Source organism: Hoplias malabaricus, chromosome 15, assembly GCF_029633855.1.
Source record: "Hoplias malabaricus isolate fHopMal1 chromosome 15, fHopMal1.hap1, whole genome shotgun sequence".
NCBI lineage: Eukaryota > Metazoa > Chordata > Actinopteri > Characiformes > Erythrinidae > Hoplias > Hoplias malabaricus.
In genome coordinates, this window is record NC_089814.1 from 10232127 (window position 1) to 10255831 (window position 23705).

General features: G+C 39.0%; 1 protein-coding gene across 1 annotated transcript in view; it reads left to right on the forward strand.

The window, feature by feature from the left end:
- sfswap (splicing factor SWAP) overlaps positions 1–23705 on the forward strand; it is a 112263-nt gene that overhangs the window by 5447 nt on the left and 83111 nt on the right. The window contains exons 4-10 of the mRNA XM_066645883.1: positions 502–581; positions 3589–3814; positions 4138–4253; positions 5805–5955; positions 15398–15686; positions 17520–17684; positions 19723–19816. Coding sequence (XP_066501980.1) covers positions 502–581; positions 3589–3814; positions 4138–4253; positions 5805–5955; positions 15398–15686; positions 17520–17684; positions 19723–19816 — 1121 coding nt within the window. The remainder of the gene's footprint in view (positions 1–501; positions 582–3588; positions 3815–4137; positions 4254–5804; positions 5956–15397; positions 15687–17519; positions 17685–19722; positions 19817–23705) is intronic.

Sequence of the window (23705 nt, forward strand, 5' to 3'; positions counted from 1 at the left end):
ACACGAGGGACCCGGCAAGGTACAAGTACTTACATGCTTGGGAAAACAAGGCTCTGAGGCTCCTCAGTTTATAATTCTCTAATGTGATCAGCTCAAACAAAGATTAGCCCATAACAAGGTACAGGAGCAGTAGATTTGCCAAAAGTCAGCAGGTTTGGAACTAAGGTGCCAGGCGTGTGCACATGTCTCCAGCTCTCCTACCGTGAACACAGCATAAAATTTTCATTTAATTTCCGGATGAACTATCTCTTTGTTAGCTCAGGCAGTGGGGGGCATGGTAGATGGAGGTAACCTCAGTAAACAGAGCTGATGGGACCTGAGGATTCTCACAAAGTCTGAGTAACTAAGTGAAACTTAAAGTGCCTCTGGTGCTTTAACCCAGGTGAAGGTTGTTGTCATGGTGTGCTGTCTTTGCAAGTTGAGCTTTAGGCTCTTCACCTTTTTCTGTTCTAAATGTTCACTATCTATCTTGTTCTGTTCTCTAAATCTCTCAACTTTCAGACACTGAAACTCAAGAGGAAGAATGTGAAGAGCCTTTTGTTGCACCTCCTGGCTTGGTTATTCCACCTGATGTGGAATTGGTAAGATCCAAATATGTTCAGTATTGGTTTACATTCATTGGTTCATTTTCTGTCATCACTTACACAGTTCAGGTTTGTGATGGTCCAGAGCCTACATTGAATCACTAGGCACAAAGCAAAAACACTCCATGGACAGGGCACCAGTCCATTGCAGGGCATCTCACACTCACCCAGTCATTCACACATTCACAACTATGGGCACTTTTACATGACCAGTCCACCTACCAGCTTGTGGTTTTTGGACTGTGGGAGGAAACTGGAGCACCCAGAGGAACAGATGCACAGAGAACCCATCAAGCTCCTCACCCTGGAGTTGGGTTACAGCGCCAGAACGTGTTGTGCCATTGTGCTGTCCAGTATAGGTCTTCAGATTATGCTTTTCCAGTGTTTTGTTGCGCAGTTCATGCTCAGTACTTGTATGAATTCCTGTGACTCATATATATTTTTATATTTTAGCTCTCATGTAAGTTTGATCCTGTGATGAAATACACTTCAGGAGAGTAAGTAAATGATGTAAGTCATGAAAGTAAATCAGAAATATCAGCACAGAACCGCTGCTAAGGACAAGACATAAAAAACTAACTTAATGCAACTTAATTTATTGAATATATTTTATTAAAATATAATAACCATAGTTAATAGTGAATAGAAGACTTGTGAATTTAGACTTAAATCAAACACTTCACTGACAGGAGGTCAGAGGCTAAACCTTTCGTATTTAAAAAGCTTTAATTCAGTTTGTTTGAGTGGGATGAGTGTTCAGGACAATTTTAGATTTCAAGGCACCTGTATAAGTGCACATGAACATGCTGTTTTTCTGAAGTGCACTCTAATATAAAGTGCTATAATACTGATTTGCAAACTCTCCATAATTTTGAAGGGAGTTTTAAGCATTGACAGTATATTCCACTGTACAGTACAGTGCAGATGGCAGAAATCATTGTTTTCTTATTACATTAAGTCACAACAGATTCCAAAGTTGGACTCTCAGCAGCCAAGACCTGGTAGACCTGCATAACTGTCTCTTTTAGATAAACAGTCCTTAAAACCTTTATTTTTGAGAGACAGGAGAAATAATTTACTAAGAAGAAGGGACAAATAATATTGAATTTGTAAAATCAAACAGAGAAGTGTCTGGTATTCTCAGAACAATGAACTTACCAACCCCCGAAGCCCAGACCTCAGCAGTGCTTTTATTTAATGGTCAGTACTATTAAAATATTTTAAATATATTTAATATATATTTATTTGTCATATCGCCAAGAATATCTTTATTGCGAAAATACCCTGAAATATTGTGGTATTATTTTAGGGCCATATCGCCTACCCCTACTATCTAGTGTTTCCAAATTACAGCTTTAAAACCATTGTGGTGCTTTACTGACCTGTAATATGGAGAACAGAGCCTCTGTTGTTGCTGCTCTGGGCTCATCACTGCTGAAACTTCACTATGTAACTTTTGGAGGCAGCTAGGAAATTTACTTTCCCCACCAACTGATTTCAGGACAGTGCTGTAAAAGTGCATGACACTTAAATTGTAGTTGGCAAATACACCAGATCTTACCTAGTGTTCTTTTAGCCTTTAAATATCAATGATGTTGTGGTGTAGAATGTGATAAAATATGATAGGGATGTCGCAGATGTTTAATCTGCTGTCTTTGTTCAACTGTATGCCCCTTAGTCATGTAAATGTTTAGTGAGTGTTTACAAATCCCAGGTTACACAGTATGGAGTTCTGAAGAGGTGAGCTGCTTTGTGAAAGGTCTGAAGCTCAGGGTTTGTTTTTGACCTTCAAGGTACTTCAAGTCTAAGTGGTCTAAATGTCCTGGATATCAGGGGAAAGCAATAGCGTTCTAGCCTCGCCTGCCTTCCCCCAGAGCTTCTCCCCTTTAATCTTTAAGCAGTCCATGCTGAGCTGAGGTACTTTCATCTTGCTGTGTTCATCATTTGGGAAAGACAGCCAAGCTCTGAGGTTCACCAGTGGTGTGCACATGACCTCTGTGTGGAGATGAATGCTCTCCCTAACATGTCTCTCTTAAGCCCAGATGTTCTGATCACTCCCCTCACGCTTCAGTTTGCGAACGCTGATCCCATGAAAAGGTGAGGGCCTTTGCTTCCAGCCGTACCTGCTCATTTTTATCGTGCTCTCACCTAATGGGATTTTGATAGGCGCAGCAGTGAAACCTTCAATCGCTCTGGCTTGAAACACCCAATTAGTTTTAAGCTGGTGAGGTTCTTTGAATGTCTCTGCTGAATTATTAATCTGCAGCTGCTCTCTTTACCCTCTTTATTATTTTGCACCAGGCTTTGGAGCCTGCCTACACAACAACTGCCAGGGAAGAATGTGTTCTCTCTGGCTCTCTCTGTCTCTTTCTCCCTCATTCTATTGCTCGCTCTGCGTGAGGATTCCAGGATGAATGTTGGGTTATTTATCTTCATAATTGTGAGGTTCCTGGCAAGAAGAATTTGCCGCTCTTGGCCTCCCAGGCTTTGAAAGCAATAAGTCGCTTCCTGTTTAACTGGACGCCATGGAGTTCAAGTGCTGACTTTTGATAAGTTCTTCTTAGTTTATTGTTTGCACTTCAATTCTGAAGAGAGATGGCTTTAGCATGGTCTTTTATTCCTCCATTCTAGTGCGACTACTAATGATTTACTATTCAAAAAGGCGTAACCACTTCTAGGACACGGAGTAATGCCTTCATATGCACTCTGAATTGTTTATAAAGAAATGGTTTTAGATACAGAGGCGCTTGCCTCGAAAAATCATAGTCTTTACCTGAAAGTCGTCTTCTGTCTGTGTCTGATCAGCAGGGATCAGGACCATCATATATCAAACCTTTGCTCATGAATGTTTGATTTCACTTTTATGAGCCTGAAAGATAACAGCGAGCAAATCTCTTTGTGGATTTCTCCTATGGCTTTAAAAATGTTGTGCCCTCTTCTTTGTAAAATGTTATTCGCTCACATCATTCAAATCTGTATTTAGTTCTTGTTCCATGTGTTTCAGCCAGCAACCATCAAGACACATGCCATCATTGAACGTACTGCAAACTTTGTATGTAAACAAGGAGCCCAATTTGAAATTGTACTCAAGGCAAAGCAAGCTGGAAACTCTCAGTTTGACTTTCTACGCTTCGACCATTATCTGAACCCCTACTATAAACACATTCTTCGAGCCATGAAGGAGGGACGATATACATCGACCTCTGACAGCAAGCAAGACCAGGCAGAGGGTAGGTTGCACCATTTTAAGTAGAACTGACAATATTAATAATGCACACAGTTGCTCCAGAAAGAGGTTTGGACATTTGTCTTGAATTCAGTATTTTCACCAATTCATTTTTACACTTCTCCCATTTCCACACTTCTTACACTTGATCCCATTAAAGAACACTTAAACCCTTGCTAATAATTAATGGTTTGTTCGTGTCTTACAGTGGTTTATGTGTCTAAATAAGTTCTAGGGCCACTATATATTTAATTTCACTTGTTGAGTACATGCAGTGTGTTAAGAAATGTCATAAATAGTATTTGTATATTTTTCCATTGTCTACAGAATCCAAAGCAGAGAATTCTGATGAAGACAGTGACAGTGATGATGGAGATGGCAGTTATCTCCATCCCAGTCTCTTTGCAACTAAGAAGAGCTCTCGTCTGGAGGAGATAATCAAGGTATTCAAGGTCTCATCGTCATTCACTCATTTTCAGACATATATCCAGGATTTGTATAGTAGCTGGGAACAATAATTTGAATAGTCTTCTATTGCACTCATTCTTCAAGTGTTCTCTTCCTCTTCATATATGCAGATACATGAGTCTTATATTAAAGATGCTCAGATTGTGGGTCACACTTTTTAAAAAAAAGTTTTTGTGTTATTTATTCTAACTGCTTGCTTAACTGTCTTCCAGCATTCTAGCCACATACTTTGGAATGAACTGTTCTGTTAAGATGTTTTATTTCCTGACATAATTGGGCCTGCTATCAAAGCATCTGACATCAAAGTGCTTTAGATTCTGCTTTTCATTTGTTGTAGATGGGACTAAATCATTTTAAAGCTCTCTCTGCTTGATTTAACATTCTGTATGTTTTTAGTCCATGTCGTAGTCCATGTCATTTGTGACGGGCATGACAAAGTAAACGAGGAGTTAAAAGGTGGTTAAATAAGTCAGTATGTTATCATTTTTTTCTGTCACGATGCACAAGACTTTCAAGACCATGTCTAATCACAGCTTTGAGGCTTCCTTTTTTAATTTCAAATCATCCTAAGTCTTTAATAACTCACTAGTTTTGATGAGACAGTAGAAAGAGTCTGTTTCTACTTATGACAAGAATTTTTGAAGCCCCCCTTTTCAAAGAGTTTTTTTTAACACTTTTGCTTAATAAAATTCTTTAGAACAGAAGTTAACCATCCAGTCCTTGAGGGCCAGTTCCTTTGTGATTGTTGTTTCTAGTTCCACATTGTAGAGTGTGGAAATTGAGCTGTAGAATGCTGATAGGCTAGAATGCTGGGCGGCACGGTGGTTTAGTGGTTAGCACGTTCGACTCCCAGCGCTGGGACCTTGGGTTCAAGTCGTTTCTGGGTGGAGTTTCCATGTTCTCCCCGTGTCTGCGTGGGTTTCCTCCAGGGTCTCCGGTTTCCCACAGTCCAAAAACATGGAGGCTTCTCTAATAAATGTCCTGGTGTGTGAGTGAAAGAGTGTGTATGTGAATTAATGTCTGTATGTGTGAGTGAATGTCTGTGTGCCCAGATATGGATTGGCGCTCTGTCCTGGGTGAAATCCTAGTGCCCGATGCAGTCCTCCAGGTGGATGGTGGTTCCTGGTCGAGAGTACACTGTGTGCGTTTGCCTGCCGCTTCTCGCCAGTGTGTGTGTGGATTGAGTGTTCTGAGCGTTCTGGGCAGTGTGGATTGTAAAGCTTCCTTGGCTATCTAGAAAGGCGCTATATAAGTGTAACGATAGATAGATAGATGGATAGGTAGTCAGACAGACAGATCGATTTGTGTTGACCGGAAGTACAATAGAAATAGGAATTGTTTGTCTCCTGAAGCAGGATTTGTTAAACCCTGAGCCAAATAATAATTGTTATTTTACACTTGGCCATGTTATAAGTCTCAATTGCAAGTACTCCAGAGTCTCATCCTACTGGCTGGTGGTTTTAAAGGCATTCATCTTGTGAAATATGTGAGCTATGGAAATGTGATTCTGTTCTTTTATGTTCTAGCCCCTTCAGGTGATGGACCCAGACCACCCTTTGGCAGCGCTAGTTCGTAAAGCCCAACAGGAGAAGAATGGGACCTTTGCTCTAACATCTAAGCCTGAGGAAGAGGCTGCACCTGCAGTCCAACCCACACCAGCAGATTACACCACTGATCGTAAGTACACTCTACACTGCAGGTAGATGTTTCAACTGACAAATTATTTAATAAAACCTTTCTGCTGGGGCTGTGTATTCAGAGTGTAGGTGGGGGGCTTCCCCACTGGTTTCCCACTGTGACTTTATTGCCATGTTGCAGTACATCATTACAGGAAATTATCTCTGCTTATCTGCTCAAGTGTTTCAGTGTACAACTCTGGAACATCTTCCGTGGATTAGTGGAGTTTTACGTCCTTCTGAACAAACTTTCTGCACCAAAGAGTCATCGTTGTAGTGCTAAATATTTAAGGCGTCTGAAAAATGGATTGTTTGTGAACGATACTTGAAGATGCCCTTCAAAAGAGTGGCAGTGATGTAAAGCCACTCATAAATGAATGATACTTTCAAGGGAGGCATTCATTCATTATGTGTAAGCGAGTATCCAGTTCAGGGTCGCGGTGGGTCCAGAGCCTACCTGGAATCATTGGGCGCAAGGCAGGAATACACCCTGGAGGGGGCGGGAGGCATTCACTTACAACTTAAGGGAAGTAGTTAATTAAATTAAGTTTGTAGGCTTACCTTGTGTTTTACTTTTCTCACACTCCATCAATTCTCAGGTTCACTCTTTAATATTTATGTACGTTTGTTATTATTATTATTATTATTATTAATACATTTTTTAAGTTTTTTTGACCAGAACATTTGAATTGTGCTTCAGTACCATGTTTATAATAACCTATAGAATAACTAATGCTTTAAATGAGCTGGGTGTGCTGCATACAGGGCAGTCATTGCTACAATTTTCCATCTAATCAATTGATGCATTTGTTCTCTGTTTTTACAGGTTGTATATGATTGGGTTTTCTCTCATTTGTAGCAGAAACTCAAAAATGACTTGTTGGTTCACAATTAGGTCAAGTGTTTTTATAAATTAAAACTTGAGATTGGGTTACCATTCGTAACAAGGCCAGCATTCATTTCCAAAATAATTTTAGCAAACCCTGTATACTTTCATTAAACTCATCCTAGAGAGCTTTCTCACAGATATGTTCTTCCAAATTAAAATATGAAATTTGTTTTTAAGCCTTTGGCCTCTACTTGCAGTGCACTGTGTCCCCTCATGGCAGCAGGATCATAGGTTCAGCAAGTTTGGCCAATGTTTTCTCTCTGTCTTCTTTTTTGTTACATGTGGAGGATGTAAGGGAATAATTCAGACCTAAATAAGTAAGCAAACTCAAATGCAAAAATTATGTAACTTCAATCTGTTTCTGCTATAAATGTATAATCCCTTCTGACATGCCAGTTTTAGAATTTCACTTGCTGAAGATGAGTGAAAGATGCAGAAAAGCTAAGTGTTTAAGAGAATTGGCAAGCATACACACCAAGTATTTATAAAATTAAAGGTTTCCTGCATGAGATTAAAATGAAATTAAGGGACCAGGAAAATAACAGGTGGGCTAGTCAGTAAAAGGTTATGTTTGTGGGGAGGGAATAAAATCTAGCACAATACTACAGTAGTACAGAAAACACTTAAGTGGGCTGGCGAAATAGTATTGCTGATCAAAATAATTGTACAATGTTCAAAACACAAATTAATGTTATTGTCCAAGTTCACCTTATAGTCCACACTGCAAAAAATGAAATCTAAGCAAGTAAAATTGACTTAAATCTAGTCTATATATCTAGTATTACTCATTTGGAAATTGTCGTAAGAATATAATAAGATTATTCAACTTATTTTACTTGTTTTAAATCATTTTATCTATAGAAAGTGTCTTATTCCATTGGCAGATATTTTTGCTTCTTTTAAGCATCATTTTATGTTATTTCTTGAATTAAGAAAAAATATCTGCCAATGGAATTATACACTTTTTGTGGATAAAATGATTTAAAACAGGTAAAAATAAGCTAGAAATAAGTTGAATAATCTTATTATATTCTTACGCCAATTTCCAAATGAGTAATACTAGATATATAGACTAGATTTAAGTCAATTTTACTTGCTTAGATTTCATTTTTTGCAGTGCAATGTTAATACTAAACTTTCTTTGAAATGTTAACACATTTTGGCTATTAAGTGCAGCACACTGGAGCCAGCTCCCAGATCAAGTTGTTTTGGTTATAAGTAACTGGTTGAGGAATTGCTTCATGGGTCAGCAGGCCACAGGAAGTGCCCAGTCAGTCACTGCTTTCTGGGATTTCCTCCTCAGAGGCCTTAGCTAAGGCTGACCCGGGCTTTGTCATGTTTAACTAGCCATGCTGCTCCTTCATCTCAGTGTGGAGGACTCATCACCAAGGAATCACCTTTGCACCACTCCACATGCCCCGCCAGCTCCCTGGGCTTGACAAAGCAAGTGATTTCTGCTGAAAGATTCAGGCTTTTAGCCATTTCACACTGCAAGAACAGCCTCTCCTGGGTTTTTCAGGGTTCAGTTATTCGGAGTACATTTACTTCTTTATTAATGCAATTTATTTAATGTGACAACAGTCACGAGAGGCAGCCTTTGTTCTGTGCTCTGTTGATGGAGAATGCTGCTGCCAAGGCAGCAGTCCCTACTGAATGAGCCATGGATTTTTATTTTTTAAATAATAATGCACTTTCGAGCATTATAAAATGGACTATATATTATTATTTTATTTTATTTATTTATTATTGTTTTTTTGCCCTGCATTTTATTAGTGTGGTTTAAAAGTAGGGCTTATAGAAAATATTACAGAGACTTTGTACATTTCAGTATTTAGTCATCGCATAGAAGTTACAGGAGATACAATCATGGCCGAAAGTGTTGGCACCCCCTGAAAATTTTCCAGAAAATGATTACTATTACACATGTTTTGTTATACATATTTATTTCCTTTGTGTGTATTCGAACAACAGTTAAAATGAATCCAAAATTGATGTAATTTCATGCAGAACTCCAAATATGGGCTCAAATTATTAGCACCCTCAACTAAATATTTGGTTGCACACCCTTTGGAAAATATAACTGTAATCAGTCGCTTCCTATAACCATCAACAAGCTTCTTACACCTCTCAGCATGAGCTTTGGACCATTCTTCTTTTGCAAACTGCTCCAGGTCTCTAATATTTGAATATTGCGTTCTCCCAATAGAAATTTTAAGATCTCTCCACAGGTGTTGAATGGGATTTAAGTCCGGACTCATTGCTGGCCACTTTAGAAAACTCCAGCGCTTTTTTTCTATCCATATCTGAGTGATTTATGAAGTATGGTTGTGGTCATTGTCCTGCTGGAAGACCCATGACCTGGGATGCAAACCCAAGTTTCTGATGCTGGGCCCTACATTGTGACCCAAAATCCTTTGGTAATCTTCAGATTTCACGATGCCTTGCACACAGTCACCCCCAGTGCCAGAGGCAGCAATACAACCCCCAAAAATTTTGAACCTCCACCATGTTTGACTGTAGGTAATGTGTTAATTTCTTTGTAGGTTTTCGGTAAACAGCAGAATGATGTGCTTTACCAAAATCCTGTATATTGGTCTCATCTGTCCACAAGACGTTTTTCCAGAAGGATTTTGGCTTACTCACTTACGTTTTGGCAAAGTACAGTCTAGCTATTTTATGTCTCTGTGTCAGCAGTGGGGTCTTCCTGGGTCTCCTGCCATAGCATTTCATTTCATTCAAATGTCGACAGACAGTATGTGCTGACACTGATGCACCCTAAGCCTGCAGGACAGCTTGAATTTTTTTGGAACTTGATTGGGGCCGCATATCCATCATCCGGACTATCCTGCATTGCAACCTTTCATCAATTTTTTCTGTTCTGTCCTCGTCCAGGGAGATTAGCTACAGATCCATGGGTTGTAAACTTCTTGATTATGTCGTGGACCGTGGACAAAGGAACATCAAGATCTCTGGAGATGAACGTGTAACCTTGAGACCTTGGTTCTCAAGTCCTCAGAGTTTTCTTCTCCTCTTTCTGCACCTCATGCTTAGTCATACACAATGCAATGCAAACTTTTTTTTTTTATTGCCCAAACCTGTTACTGTTGCTTAAAGTTATTTACCCACAATTTGAAAAAGTGGCGATGATTTTGTGTGGTCCATCTTTGGAATTTTGCATAAAATTATATCAATTTTGGCTTTTCCCTCTGTTTTTGGTTGTTCCAGTACAAAGAAAGGAAATAAACATGTGTAATTGCAATCATTTTCTGGGAGAATTACTGCATGTTCTGGAACAATTTCAGGGGTGCCAAAACTTTCAGACACGAAAAAATAACTGAGTGCATTAGCGTATTTATTTATTATGACAAATTATGACAAAATAACTGAGTGCATTAGCATATTAATTTGGGCATCTGGGGCTCCTGCCATCCCACAAACTATGAAACAAGACAACCCAGTCAGTGTTTTGTGATCTGAAAAAAAAATTGAAAACAGGATGATTTTTGTGCCTTACATTGATAGCAGACACATCAGATTTGTGCCGCCTCCTCGTTTGTGTTTCTCCAATCACAGCAACCGAAGCCAAATGCGCACACATCTAGTTCTCATGGAGGTTAGATAATATTTCAGAGTTAGGATGTTTCTGTAAGACCTGTCTTTCCACACAATTAAATCTGCTAAATTTGATTCGCCTTTGCAGTAGTTCATCCTTTTGTCTGCTACAGGTTTCTGTGAGCTGTCCTTGAGTGTGTGCTGGCACTTTACTGTACTGTACTCCTACAGACTAATCCTTCTGAAACAGCAATCTCATCAAATCCAACAGCACATGCTGAGAGCTCAACTCTGTTTGGTGTCCTCGGCTCTTTCCTCCACAGGAAGACAATTGGATAGATTTGCTTCTGTCATTGGAACGGAAAGCTGTTCCAGGAAGAATTGGAATTAGGGCCATGCCATAATGGGGTGAATTTGTATTTCCCCCACTTTTTTTTTGCATCTCCAGTAGAGCAGTGATGTCATGTGGCTATAATGATGTCAAATGCAGCTTACACCTCCCTGTCTTGAACGTACCTAGCTTCAAGTGTCATTTGCAAGGAGTGTGGTATTGTAAAGTAAGCTTAAGATGTTCTCAAACAGCAGCTGAAGACTGAAATGTGCACCGATCTTGAAAGTCTGCACAAGAGTCTTTTTCCATCTCACACTCTTACAAACTCCCAATCAGGTTTCACTGCACTACTGCCCTGCTTGGCTTGGTTTAATTTTGGTTCTGTCTGTTCTGTTATTCACACGCCTGCTTCTGCTTGTGCTGTTGTTCACCTATTGCCATTGTTCAGAATAAGCCTATTCAAGCTATCCTGAATAATGACTCGGATCAACCCCAAGCTCTGTTGGAAGTGGTAATCAACTGAAGATGTATCCGGTCAAAAGGGCCAGTTTTCAGGGTATACAGTGAAAAAGCAGCCATAGCCCATGTGATATGCACACAGTCTTTCTTTTTTTGCTTCAGTTTCAATTGTTTGATTGAGCCTTTTTGAGATTTTTAAACTTTCTCTATAATCTAAATGATTTTTGCTATTAATGTTTATAAAGTGATAAATCCATGCACTGTATTTCTTTAGAATTGATGTGTTTTTGTCAATTTTAAATAAGTCAGTTGACAGTGAAAGTTAACATATTTGGTGATTTCTCTTAGAATGAGCCGGGTCATAGGCAAATAGTCCCAGATCAATGGAAAAGAAAATGAAAGCTGCATGATCTACTGCGGTTTTTAATTGTCATTACAGTATGAATTACCATAATAAACACATTACACAGAGCTTCGAGAGACAGCGAGCAGTGGAACAACCCTGCTTTAATTACACTACCCCGACAGCTCCACAAGACTGGCTCAGCAGTGCTTTTTTTTTTTTCAGATAAGCACGCGTATTCATTAATATATCTTACGTTTACATTTGTTCATTTAGCTGGCTGATGCCCAAAGACCTACAAAATGTGCACCAGCCACAGGTCTTCAATGGCCTTCTCTCTGTGAAAGGTCTCTTCTTTTTTCCATTTTCTTTCTATTTTCACAGCTCATGCAAGCATTCCCCTTCTGGGTTTTCTGTTAAATGAATACAGGGGTAGGCTATTTGTTCAGTAAATAAGTGATATTTTGTGATAAATGGCTTTCGAAGATGTCAGTTTAAGATGAAATAGGAGTCTGTGTGTTCCCCCTTAAGTTTCTTTTAATGACTTAATGTATATGACCATTTTGAACCGTTTTATAAGCACGTTTGTGTCTGTACTGAAGCTGGAATTTGTGCAGCTTTACTTACACCACAGTCTCTGCCTTTGCCTTACAAAGCTGTAATTTGCAAGGCATTACAAATACCCCCAGTCTAGCTCTGGGCATTTCATTTGCATTGTACTTCATTATCATTGGTAAGGAGTTCGAGATAGGACTCAGGATGCTACCTCACTTGAGAGGCATCTGGGACAAAATGCAGCATCCAAAAATTACAAACTACCATTTTAAAACTTTCCAACACTGCTCAGTGTCAGTATTGCATTAAAATAACTGAATTACCACATGACAATTATGTTTACCTGATCACTGAGAGGATTTATTTGGTTTTACTGTTTGTTTTTGACAGAGATGGCAATGTTGCGTTTTTCTAGCCAGGATGTTTTGTATTATACATCACTGCTTTAGGTTAAGAATCCGTATTCAGCAAATTCAGCTATTGATGTTTTTTATTTATTTATTATTATTTATTTTTTTTCCCTAGAAGTGATAAACCCAGCCAAAATCCAACATTATAAAGAGCTCTATAGTTTTATTAAACACAAACACACACACACACACACACAATAGATTTCAGACACAAATGCAGCTGTGTCCAGAGCCTGATACTCCTTTCCTCCCACTTGCGTTGGTCTGTTAAAGCTGCCTTTGATGTGAGACTGCAATCTAATGGAAAGCTAAACTGGCATGAATGAGCAGGGAAAGACTAGTGGCCTGGCTCTGGCGTGGGGTTAGAAAAGCTTTGGCTCTGACACACTGTGGATATCATTACTGCCACTGCAGGGCCATTCTGATTTAATTTGTGTGTGTGTGTGTGTGTGTGTGTGTGTGTGTGTGTGTGCAATTCATTCATTAATTTTTGTTTTTTAGCTTTCACCCCTCTCCCCCAACCTGTGATGTTTTTTGGTTCTTAACACTGTTCTATGAAATGTATGTTGCTTGTACTGGGTTGAAATATGTCCCAAAGTATTTTAGGAAAGTTAGATGACATGATTGCCTCCAGTGCTTTAAAAAGATTGTGTGACAGTGATTTCATTATGTCTTCATTGTCTGAATTTATCTGAATTTATTTTTCCACACATCCATTAGTCTTCGACAATGGTTACTTCAAGTAGGGATGCATAAATAATATATACAAGTATGTGTATTTTTGTACTTGCTGATACTGATAATTAGGATTGTGCGATCAGAAGCATTGTATAATAGTGTAGTTTTTAATTAAAACATTTTTGTTTAATTAAATATTTTATTGTTCATTTGTGAAACTTTCTTTTTATTTAGCATTTTCCCAAATTACACCATCAATAATTTGAATTTCCCTCTGGGAACAATAAAGTATCTATCGGTCTATTAATTAGTTACATGAGATGCAACAAGCTCTTGATATGCATTTGCGCATTATTGTGCATCTTTTAAGAAGAGTTTCCGTTATATGTTTATTTAAGAGCAGCAGCCTGATCTATGGCGTTGGAACCAATTCAAAATTTGTGAGTGGAGAAAATGATTTAGTTTGAGGAAAAACCACGTCAGGCAAAGAACAGTGCTCTCACAAATGGGAAAACATTTCCTGGGAGGAAAGTACACTTTAAGTGACGAAAAATCCACCTCGTTCGAGGACAGTCAAAACGAGAATCTCGGGTCCGCTTTGCTTGGGTTGCCATCACTGATCGTGAAATAATTCCGGATCGCAGACATGTTGAGTTGTCTGCTCATTAGCGCACAAGGTATCGGATGTTGGTATCGGAGCCTCATTCACGATTACGTGTAAATTAACATGGTATCGGTATTCAGTTACAAATTTAGATTGATTGCCTGAAACCATATTATACCTGTTTGGAATTTGAGTTGCAGTGTTGTAAACCAAATATTGTTATTGTCTTATTCCACATGAATACTTTCTTAAAAGAAACACGTCTTTTCAGACCTATAATGTAAAGTGGTCTTTTCACAGTAGGAAGCTGGACAAACATCTGTGGAGTTTTCAAATCTGTAACATTTTATTTATTTTACTTTTTTTCATTTGATTCTCTCCTGATATCTGAAAAATGAACCCTTTGGTTTATCTTATGGTGACAATTTTGGTTGTCTGCCGAGTCTTGGGGTGGAAAAATCTCCTTTAACCATTTTTGATGCTGCTATTTGCAAGTCCACATTGGTTTGAGCTTGGGTAATCACCTGTGTGAGTGTTTGGGGCCTTTTTTTATGGAAACGTAATATCGCTGACTGCTTTGTCAACGGCTTTTTAGAGATACTATAGTTTCAATGGTTGGATGGATGGGAGATATGAAAGTGTCAGTAGGGTACACAAACAAAACAGCAGACTAAATATATACTGATAGGTTTGATGTGCCTAGTGTTAGAAAGTGAATTGCTTAATGGTTATTTTAACTGGAAATGAAATGAACAAAATGCTCATAGAGTTCTGTGAGTCTTTTTCTGTGGGTGCTTCACTAAAACGTTTCTTTTTTTGACCTTAGCTGGCATGTAAATACATGTGCTCAGAGTGTTCTGAATTAGATTCTCAACATAAAAACATCTCCGTTACATGAGTTAAAACTCAACATGAAAAGATGACCCTAATTATTCGTGTTATTGCAGAAGAAAAGAAAGTAAAATACTCCTCTTCTCCCTTTGCTCTCTGTCTGCTCTTGACAAAGTAAATTTAATTACTCTAAGCATGATCTGGACATAGATTATTTTAATTTTTAATTTGTATCAATGTCAGATTTCCCCTCTGTGTTTTCTGCCTTTACACTTGAGGCTTGAAATTCTATTAGTGTTGAGATGTGGATCCTGGGTGGATATGTTCTCTTTCCTCTGAACACTCGTTCAGCAGAGCTGTCACGTAACAGCAGCATGAAAGCTTCCCAAATAAATGGCAGGCCAAGCATTATACACACATTTGTATTCCAGTGACTTCATTCCTTTTGTTGGTTTGCACTTATATGCAAAGTTTGGGGTGCTCCTGGTTAAAATGTATGTTTTTGTTTATTTGAAGAGTTGAAAATAAGTGGACCTCCTCTACAAACAACACGGCACATTTTAATGCACTTCCACTTAATTTCATAGACTTGACCTACTGGGGCAAAATAAAACGTAAATTGTGTCCTTTTCAAACGTTTATGGTACATTTTCTCTTTTATGGAGAAATGGGGATTACTTGGATGTTGTGAAGAAAAATGTCATAATGAACTCTTTATTTGTCAAGTTTCCAAACATTTGCATACAATTTTATATCTCATTCCCTCTTTTTCTTTTGCTCTGTTTTCACAGCTAACATGGCTGCAATGTATTATGGGTATTGTATGCTCCCGGACGGCACGTACTGCTTGGCCCCTCCACCTCCTGGGATTGACGCCAGCGGCTACTACAGCTCCATGCCCGCTGGCATGCTGCCCGCAACCTCAGTGTCGAACGCTCCTCCGCCACCAGGCACCACACCTCCTCCTCCTGACCCTATGGCCACTGTCCCATCGGCCCCTGCCACTGCTACTGCCCCAGCCCTGGCCCCTGTTTCTGCTGCAGTCTCTCAACCTGCCCCTGCTGCTCTGCCTGCCACCAGGTGCGTGCCATATTATGCAAGTGTTAAGGCAACCCTGGTCAAAGGATTTTATTATTATTATTATAAATGAAAATAAGTACATATTCTGTACAGAGAACAGTTCAATGCATGCTTACTGTTTTATTAGCCATATTATACATATTTGAAAATACACTGACTGTTATGAATCTCAGTATATTTCTCACACTGATTAAGCTTAACCCTAGACTGAAACTTCCAGTGGCAGTTCTCCACCGACACTGAAATGTAGTCTTAGATCAGGCTTAGTCCATGTCCAGGAAACAGCAAAACATGTCTTTGTGTTATAGCACATTCTATCCAGTATATGACACTCATTTCTCCCATTGTGGACCCATGTTCAGTCATTACACCAATGCAAAATGGAATGCTCATTCCAAGCATGAACTAGTGAGGTACAATACCCACCAGCGTTGAGCTCCAGAGCAGTGCCACTGCATTCTCTATCGTGATGGAGCTCTTTCCAGTAGTTGTGGAATGAGTTGTGGTACTGTTTGTGATCAGTTAACCTCAGTGTCTGACCTCATCAATGCTCCTCTAGCTGAATCCTATTATTGGATGAAAACCGCAGACCTACCTTAAAAACATTGGGACCAAGCAGTGTACTCATGATGCCGTATTGGACACACCAGATTAAAGCCTGATTTATACTTCTGTGTTGATTCAATGAAGAGCGTACACCGTAGGCTACGGAAGAGCACTACGCCGTTGTTAGTGTCTGCGTCACTCTGCAATTACATTGCCACAACACTAGGGCTTAATCTTCCTCTACACCCTGTAGTACACAATGTAGTTGTGCAGTAGAGTTGCTTTTATAAATCTTTAAAGTGCACTATTAACGAGTAGGTCGTTGTTTGGGACTGAGTAGAGTTTACATGAGGTGCCAGGAAAGTAACTAATGCAAAGCCGGCATGTTTTTCCCACGTAGCGTCACTTCTCGTTGAGTTATATATTTTTCCCGGAGACCGACGTGTTTTTCCTTTGTTCAGTATTTTTATTCATCCCTGAAACTCACACCTTGTCTCTGGAAATGTGCTGCTTTCTGCATCTGTGTGTGTGGAGGAGAGGAGTTCTTCGGATCTACATAAACAATATCCATTTGACTTCTGACCAATCACGTTTGTTGCGGTACTTTTCTGGAGAGGTGTGCGAATCAGGCTACTCAGTAGGGATCGTGTCGATACACAGCCTACGGGGTATGGTCGATGCAGAAGTATAAATTGGGCTTAACTCCTATGTATCTAGTAAAGGGTGAACGAGAGATACAAGATAAAAACAACAACAACAAGATAAAATATTTAATTTTGGACCGTGTTGATGTTGGCCATGAGAGGCAACAGATTCTAACTACAAACTCCATAACAGAATTATTCAACAATGCGAAAGCAACAGCACTCCTTAAATTCCTGTCCGTAACAAAACTTAAGCAACACATATGACAAACTTCAAAAATAGATGGCTTCAATGTCCCTAAAATAAAACTATTAATAAATCTTACTACCTTTCTTGCCGTGAATGTGAACAGATTAGTATTGAACACAAAGTAACTAACTCCTTTAGTTGAATGCAGTCAACTCTTTATTGAAATATGCCTTTCCTTAAAGAGTACAAGTATCTTACTGCACTAAAGGACAGTGGAACCCTCTTTTAATACCCTTCATTTTAGAGGAAAAATAGAGGAATAGGTTTTAACTTTATTTATAGACTATAAACACATTCTGCACTCCAATATTCTTTTCACCATCTGGTCACTATGGATAAAAGCTCTTTAACCTCTAATGGCTTTTTTTTCCCCCTCTCTCTCACACTCTTTAGCTCTCACCCTCCTCAAACTAGTGTGTGCCAGCCAGTTTCAGCTCCTGCTGCAGCCATCATCCCGCCACCACCAGATATTCAGCCTGTTATTGACAAACTGGCTGAGTATGTGGCTCGTAATGGAGTTAAGTTTGAGAGCAGCGTGCGTGCGAAGAATGACCCACGGTGAGTAGCCAGTGCCTGAACCAGATATAGTATGAAATATTTGTTGAGCTCAGGTTTCTGATCAAATTTCACATTACACAGTTTCTGAGTGAGTCTCTCCCCTTAAAAACACTTTGACCTACATTTACTTTAGGTTTTCTTTTTACTTTATTCTTTCCTCGTGTTATTGACAGCCATGTCCAATGAAGTCCCTGAGGCTAACATGAGAACACTACACTTTTTATCCATACTAAAACGTTTGGGATGTTCGGCAAAGGCACGGAGTGATTAATAAATCTGTTGAATAAATGTAAAATTTAAATAAAATGAAATAAGGTTGAGTTGAAACTGGATTCTTATAAATTGATCATTATGTTTAATCAGATGTCATCACAGCAGTGGTTGTGGGATTATTTCGGAACCTGGTTGTACACTAACTTAACTAAGCTCATATGTTTTGTGTATGTCGTATCCTATGTTTTTCTGATATTCTAAAGCAATTACCCACGAGAACATGGACATGCCTCAGTGTGAAGTGCAGGGTTTTCTGGATCAAATTGAGGCAGAGGTGGTACCATCCTGATTAAGTGCACACGTGTATGTGAGCCATGTCTTCAACTGGCACAGACACATTCTCCGAACAATGTATTTAAGAAGTTGTGTTAGTTATAGATTTGAAGAAAATGGCTATTGCAGTGTTAAAGCACTCTTTATTACTTTTGTTTTTTTTTTCTTTAAAATAGCATTTTCCACCTTGAATTTCCACCTGCAGTTAGGAAAAATTCAGAAAACTGTGTTAGTTGCAGAATTGGAGGCTTTAGCTTTTGCTCTTGGTTTAAGAAATCGTTTTACATCTATAGAGTAGGGCGGCACGGTGGTGCAGCAGGTAGTGTTGCAGTCACACAGCTCCAGGGACCTGGAGGTTGTGGGTTCGATTCCCGCTCCGGGTGACTGTCTGTGAGGAGTTGGTGTGTTCTCCCCGTGTCCACGTGGGTTTCCTCCAGGTGTTCCGGTTTCCTCCCACAGTCCAAAAACACACTTTGCAGGTGGATTGGCGACTCAAAAGTGTCCGTAGGTATGAGTGTGTGAGTGAATGTGTGTGTGTGTCTGTGTTGCCCTGTGAAGGACTGGCGCCCCCTCCAGGGTGTATTCCCGCCTTGCCCCCAATGATTCCAGGTAGGCTCTGGACCCACCACGACCCTGAATTGGATAAACGGTTACAGATAATGAATGAATGAATGAATCTATAGAGTAAAGATCTTTTTTTTATTAGTAACATATGCCCAGTGAGCTGTCGACTAACTTTAGTTTTGCTCAGTTTCTTAAAACCTGTGTTGAACTTTTGCAAGATGGTACTGAATCCTTTCACTGTAATGTGTGAAATTTCAAGAGGACACCTGGGTGTTTTATTGTGCAGAGTTTACACTTGCAAAAGCCTAATTCACACAGTTGTGTCGAGGCCTGGAGTCAGCACAAAATTTGACGAAGGAGTCTGCTTCATTTCTCAATGCAGGAAAAAATTGGGACGAAATCACTAATGCATGGCCTTGAGTGGCTCACTGCTTTGATAAAACTACTGTGACAATATTCCAAAATGCAAGCAAAGTTTGAGAAATTGAGCTCTTATAATAACTAGTCTGAGAAACTGCTGATTAGTGTTCTTTTGTGTGCCAGAAGTTTGCAAAGACGAAATGGTCGTGTGTTGAGTGTGTATTAATCTTTTGGTCCCACTTAAAACTGACTGTGCCAGAATTTTATGAGGGTTCCTGAACTTTCTCGGTTCAATTATTGGGTGCACACCAGGGTCCAAATGGCAGCAGGTTCATTTGTTCTAGTTGTACAATTGGGCCAGTTAGGCCAGGGTTTGTTTTAGTCAAACCAAAGCTGGTCAGATGTAGACGCATTTAGTTAAGTGTAAATCTAAGTGTCCTGGTTGATTTTAAACTCTAGTACCGTCTTAAGCTTTCTCTCTCAGCTCAGACTTACTGCACTGTATTTAAAATATATTTAAGTCTAATAACTCTAATCAGGCTGATGTCTGTGTCTTTTCACTCCAAAGGTTTGACTTCCTGCAGTCTTGGCACCAGTACAACACTTACTACGAGTTTAAAAAGCACTACTTCATGCAGAAAGAAGGCCTAAGCCTGCCAGAGGTATTGTCAGTTCCAGAGCCTTTATCCTACTTTTTCACACACTCAATTCCTTTGCTGTCCTCCTGCTTCTTCTTCCTTACTCTTTTTCCATTCAGTCTGATAACTGGGTATGGATAGGTATCATGTCTTAGCTTGTCAGATATGATTGTTTTGTTGGGAAATCAGCTCTTTTGTTCAAGCAGTAGACACTTAGGATTCCATTAGTGCTGCAGAGCTCTCATTGTGTTGGCACCATTTCATCAGTTCGTTTATCTAAACCATGTGAATAGGGTCTATCTCTCACATAATAAAACGTGTGTGTGCTCACAAATGATATCAGGCTCCAGCTCAAAATGGTAGGTTTCCACACATATGCTACTAACTCCCAAATTGTGCGTAATGGAGCCTTTTTCTGTGATTTTGGCATGTTTTCTTTCTTTTTCCTTCTCCCTCTCTTTCATTCTTTCTGTCTTTCCTTATGTAAGAGAGCCTTAGTGTGTGATTTGCTTTGCCTCAGTAAGCATTAATGTTAAACTTGTAATTTCCTTTCTGGTTTGAGACAGTAAAAATTATATTTTCTTGTTAAACAAGCAATAGGCAATAGGACAGTTGATACAGTTGACTAATATAGATGGATTTAACACTCCAGTAGGATTTAAATTTATTTTTATTTTCAAATAGCTAGCTAATTTAACAGTCCAGTAGAAGTGAAAAGCTAAAATAAAATAACTCTATCTAGAAGTTATAATGGCAGTTATAACTTGAGTGAGTTATAAGCCAGTTCAAGGAGATGTTTCACATTTAAAACATGTCATATTCAAATAGTTAATGCCTCCAGCTAAGACATGGCGTATCATTCTTTATACTGAAAGAATTTATAGTGAAAAATGATCAAAACCGTATTACTGTTCACACAAGGGAAAGCCCGCTGTAAGTTCATTTTTGTCTCAAGTTTAGACGTTGAAAACGAAGCTGAAATTGTCTTCAGGCGGTTCTTTCACTACCATCTCTCTGAGCCAAACCTGGAAAGGAAATTCCTATCATGAGTGACTAGGCTTGCACAAGTTTCACTGCATGTGAGTTACAGGTTGCAAAGACTAATCGATTCGTCGTGTAGTCTACTAGGATTTCCACCATGTGCTGCAGGAGGGAGTTGTCGACTAATCAGTTAAACTGCAGCAAGGATACAGGCAGGTGGCAAAAAGGCAGGTCTTCTGTCTGCTAATAAAACTTTGGTAGTCCGAAAATACTTTAAAAGCGATGACTCGAATTCTGCAGTCAATAGCGCAATGTGTAAAGCTATGTTTAAGTTCAATAATACTTCTGCAAGGCACTTTCATCTCAAAATGAAGCATCCAATGCTCACAGCTAACACTGGCAGTAGAAAGACAGAAAACACTGGCTGTAAGTATATTAAGTATGCCCTGTGGGAGACTAAAAGTGTGAAGTGTAATGTCCTGCAGAGATGTACTATTATGTTTTTAAAAGTGTCGCCTAAGGAAGCACTGAAGATGGAAGTTTAATTTAGAGCCTGTGTTTGGCTGCTATATGAAATACGATTTGACTCAGTCTTTGCTGTTGTCAATCAGCATTTTACAGCTCTCACAAAAAAGAAATTAAAAAAAAGACAACCTCCCAATTTCCAAGTTTTTTGGAAAAAACTTACTGGTCATGCAACCCCTCATATTAGCTATGAATATAACACAAAATTATCAGCTCTTTTTTTAAGCCTAAATTTCAATATTGAATAAATATTATTGTATTAACTACATATAATAAGCGCTGCATATATATTTTTATTTACTTTAATTTACACTGGTTCAGTAATGTGATTTATCGGATGTATATTATAGCAATAGAAACTAGAAATCCCATCTTTCCTCTCCCTTTAAGGATATGTTTATACAGCCTTTTATACCAGGGCTATTAGGAACCAAGTTACCAACAATTGTTTTGCTGCATTTATTTATTCTGAAGATGTTAGCTTTATGCCCATAATGGCGGGTATGACATTATAAATCCATTATGCTCCGTCAACTGGTCATTTTCCTTTCATTAGCGACTATCATCTCACCAGTCATTCCTAATGGAGAGGAAAGATGGACTTAACCATGTGGCACCACATTATAAAAGCAAATATTAAGGGTTAAGTGACACAGAAGATGAATGTATAAAGCTGTTTGCTTTAAGTGCACTAAGTGCCCCATTTTTATTCCTCACTAGCATTAGCCAAAGCAAATTACTTTATAGTTAATATATGATATTAACAAAGAGGAAAAGCTTTACTGTTTTATTTAGTTGAGCTAATTTGCTATTTTGATATGTGTTGTTGTATAGCCTATGACTGACTGCACATGGAGCCCACAATTGAATCATGCCCAGTGTAGGCCTTCACAAGTCCACAGTGATTTTCCTTTAGAAGGCTGTGAAATGTTGACAGAAAAAAGAGAATTTATTTTGTTCTTTCTTTTTTTTAAAGATAATATGCCAAGGGTCTGTGGGTCAGTGGTTATGGAGGTAAATGCTTAGTGCTTTGTTGTGTTTTTGTGAGCGAGCATCTGTGGGCTGGTGCATCTATGGCAGTAATGCCAGTCTACTGTGTGAATATGTGAGTGTGTTCATGTCTGAGATGTGAAGCTTGGCCTCTAGGGCACTGAGCACACAGTTCTTTTTCATCCAAGGCTAAAGAGAGGCTACACAGGGCTGAGTTCATATCGAATCCTCCTCTCACAGCTGCGGTAATCTCAGTGCCGCTCGCACTCTCTGTATGAAGCTGCTGGGCTGCTTTGAACCACATGCTCAAGTGTTTAGCAGGAGTCTCTCCGAGACACTGTCTCTGCTCTAGAAGGGACATCTTTAAATTATAGTAAATTTGAGACCAGGTCTGAATTGAGGCTCAAAGTTAGAATTAGGACTGTGTGAAATATTCAACAAAATATGATGAGTTCAGTTTTTAAGATGCTTGGAAAAGTGTTGTTCGATAACTTTCGTAGCTGTTATCAAGCAATAACAATAATTACACCTTAGTGTATATTACTCTATATCATACATGTTATACAATATGTATTACTGTTGAACTCTATCATCTGTCTGTAATTAAAAAAAGTAAAGCTTCTACTTGTTGTAAAAGTGCTCTGTAAATATTTGAATTAGAGTTTTTGAAAACTCTTGGATTTGTTCAGTAAACTATTTAAATGGCTGGACAAAATTATATTCATTTATCCATTGCTGCAGAATAAACATTTCATCTTTTATGACTTTTCCACCAAATTACACCCACATAGTGTGTGGCACTGTTCAAAAGAACGAAATGTGTTCTCTATTTAATCCTTTTAAAACAAGTAAAGAATTTGCTTTAGTTCAAATGAAATATGTCTGCTAGAACTCAGGTTTTGAGGGAGGGCTTTTTTTTCTGCTGAAAATCTTCATTAATAACTGAATAGAACCAAAGGGGGCATTTGTGCCTAGTCAGACACTAGTCTATTCAAGTTAAAGTCTCCTCAAGGCAAAAATCGAGGAATCTAGTACTGAGACTGGAGTTTGGGTGAAGTTGGCAGATCCTGGATCAGTGTAGAATGAGTAGTAGCTGGATCATTGTAGCCTTAAAGCAGAGCAGCACTTAGATCTTCCAGGGCTTCAGCCTTACCACCTGCTGCTGTCTAATCCACAGAGCTCACATATGGGGATAAGTCTTCCTAGATGTAGCTTTTACCTTCAGCCCTCCTGAGGAGACATCAGACTCACAGCCAGCAGCGCCCCAAACAGAAAAAGAGTGGAAGAAAGTAAGAGTGAAAAGATTAACCTGAGGAAATCAGGAGTTATGGTGGTGGTGAAAAGGAAATGAAGAGTAAAGCAGAATGGGAAGGAAATGGTGGAGTATTAAGGGGGAAATTGGAAGAAATGGCCCATT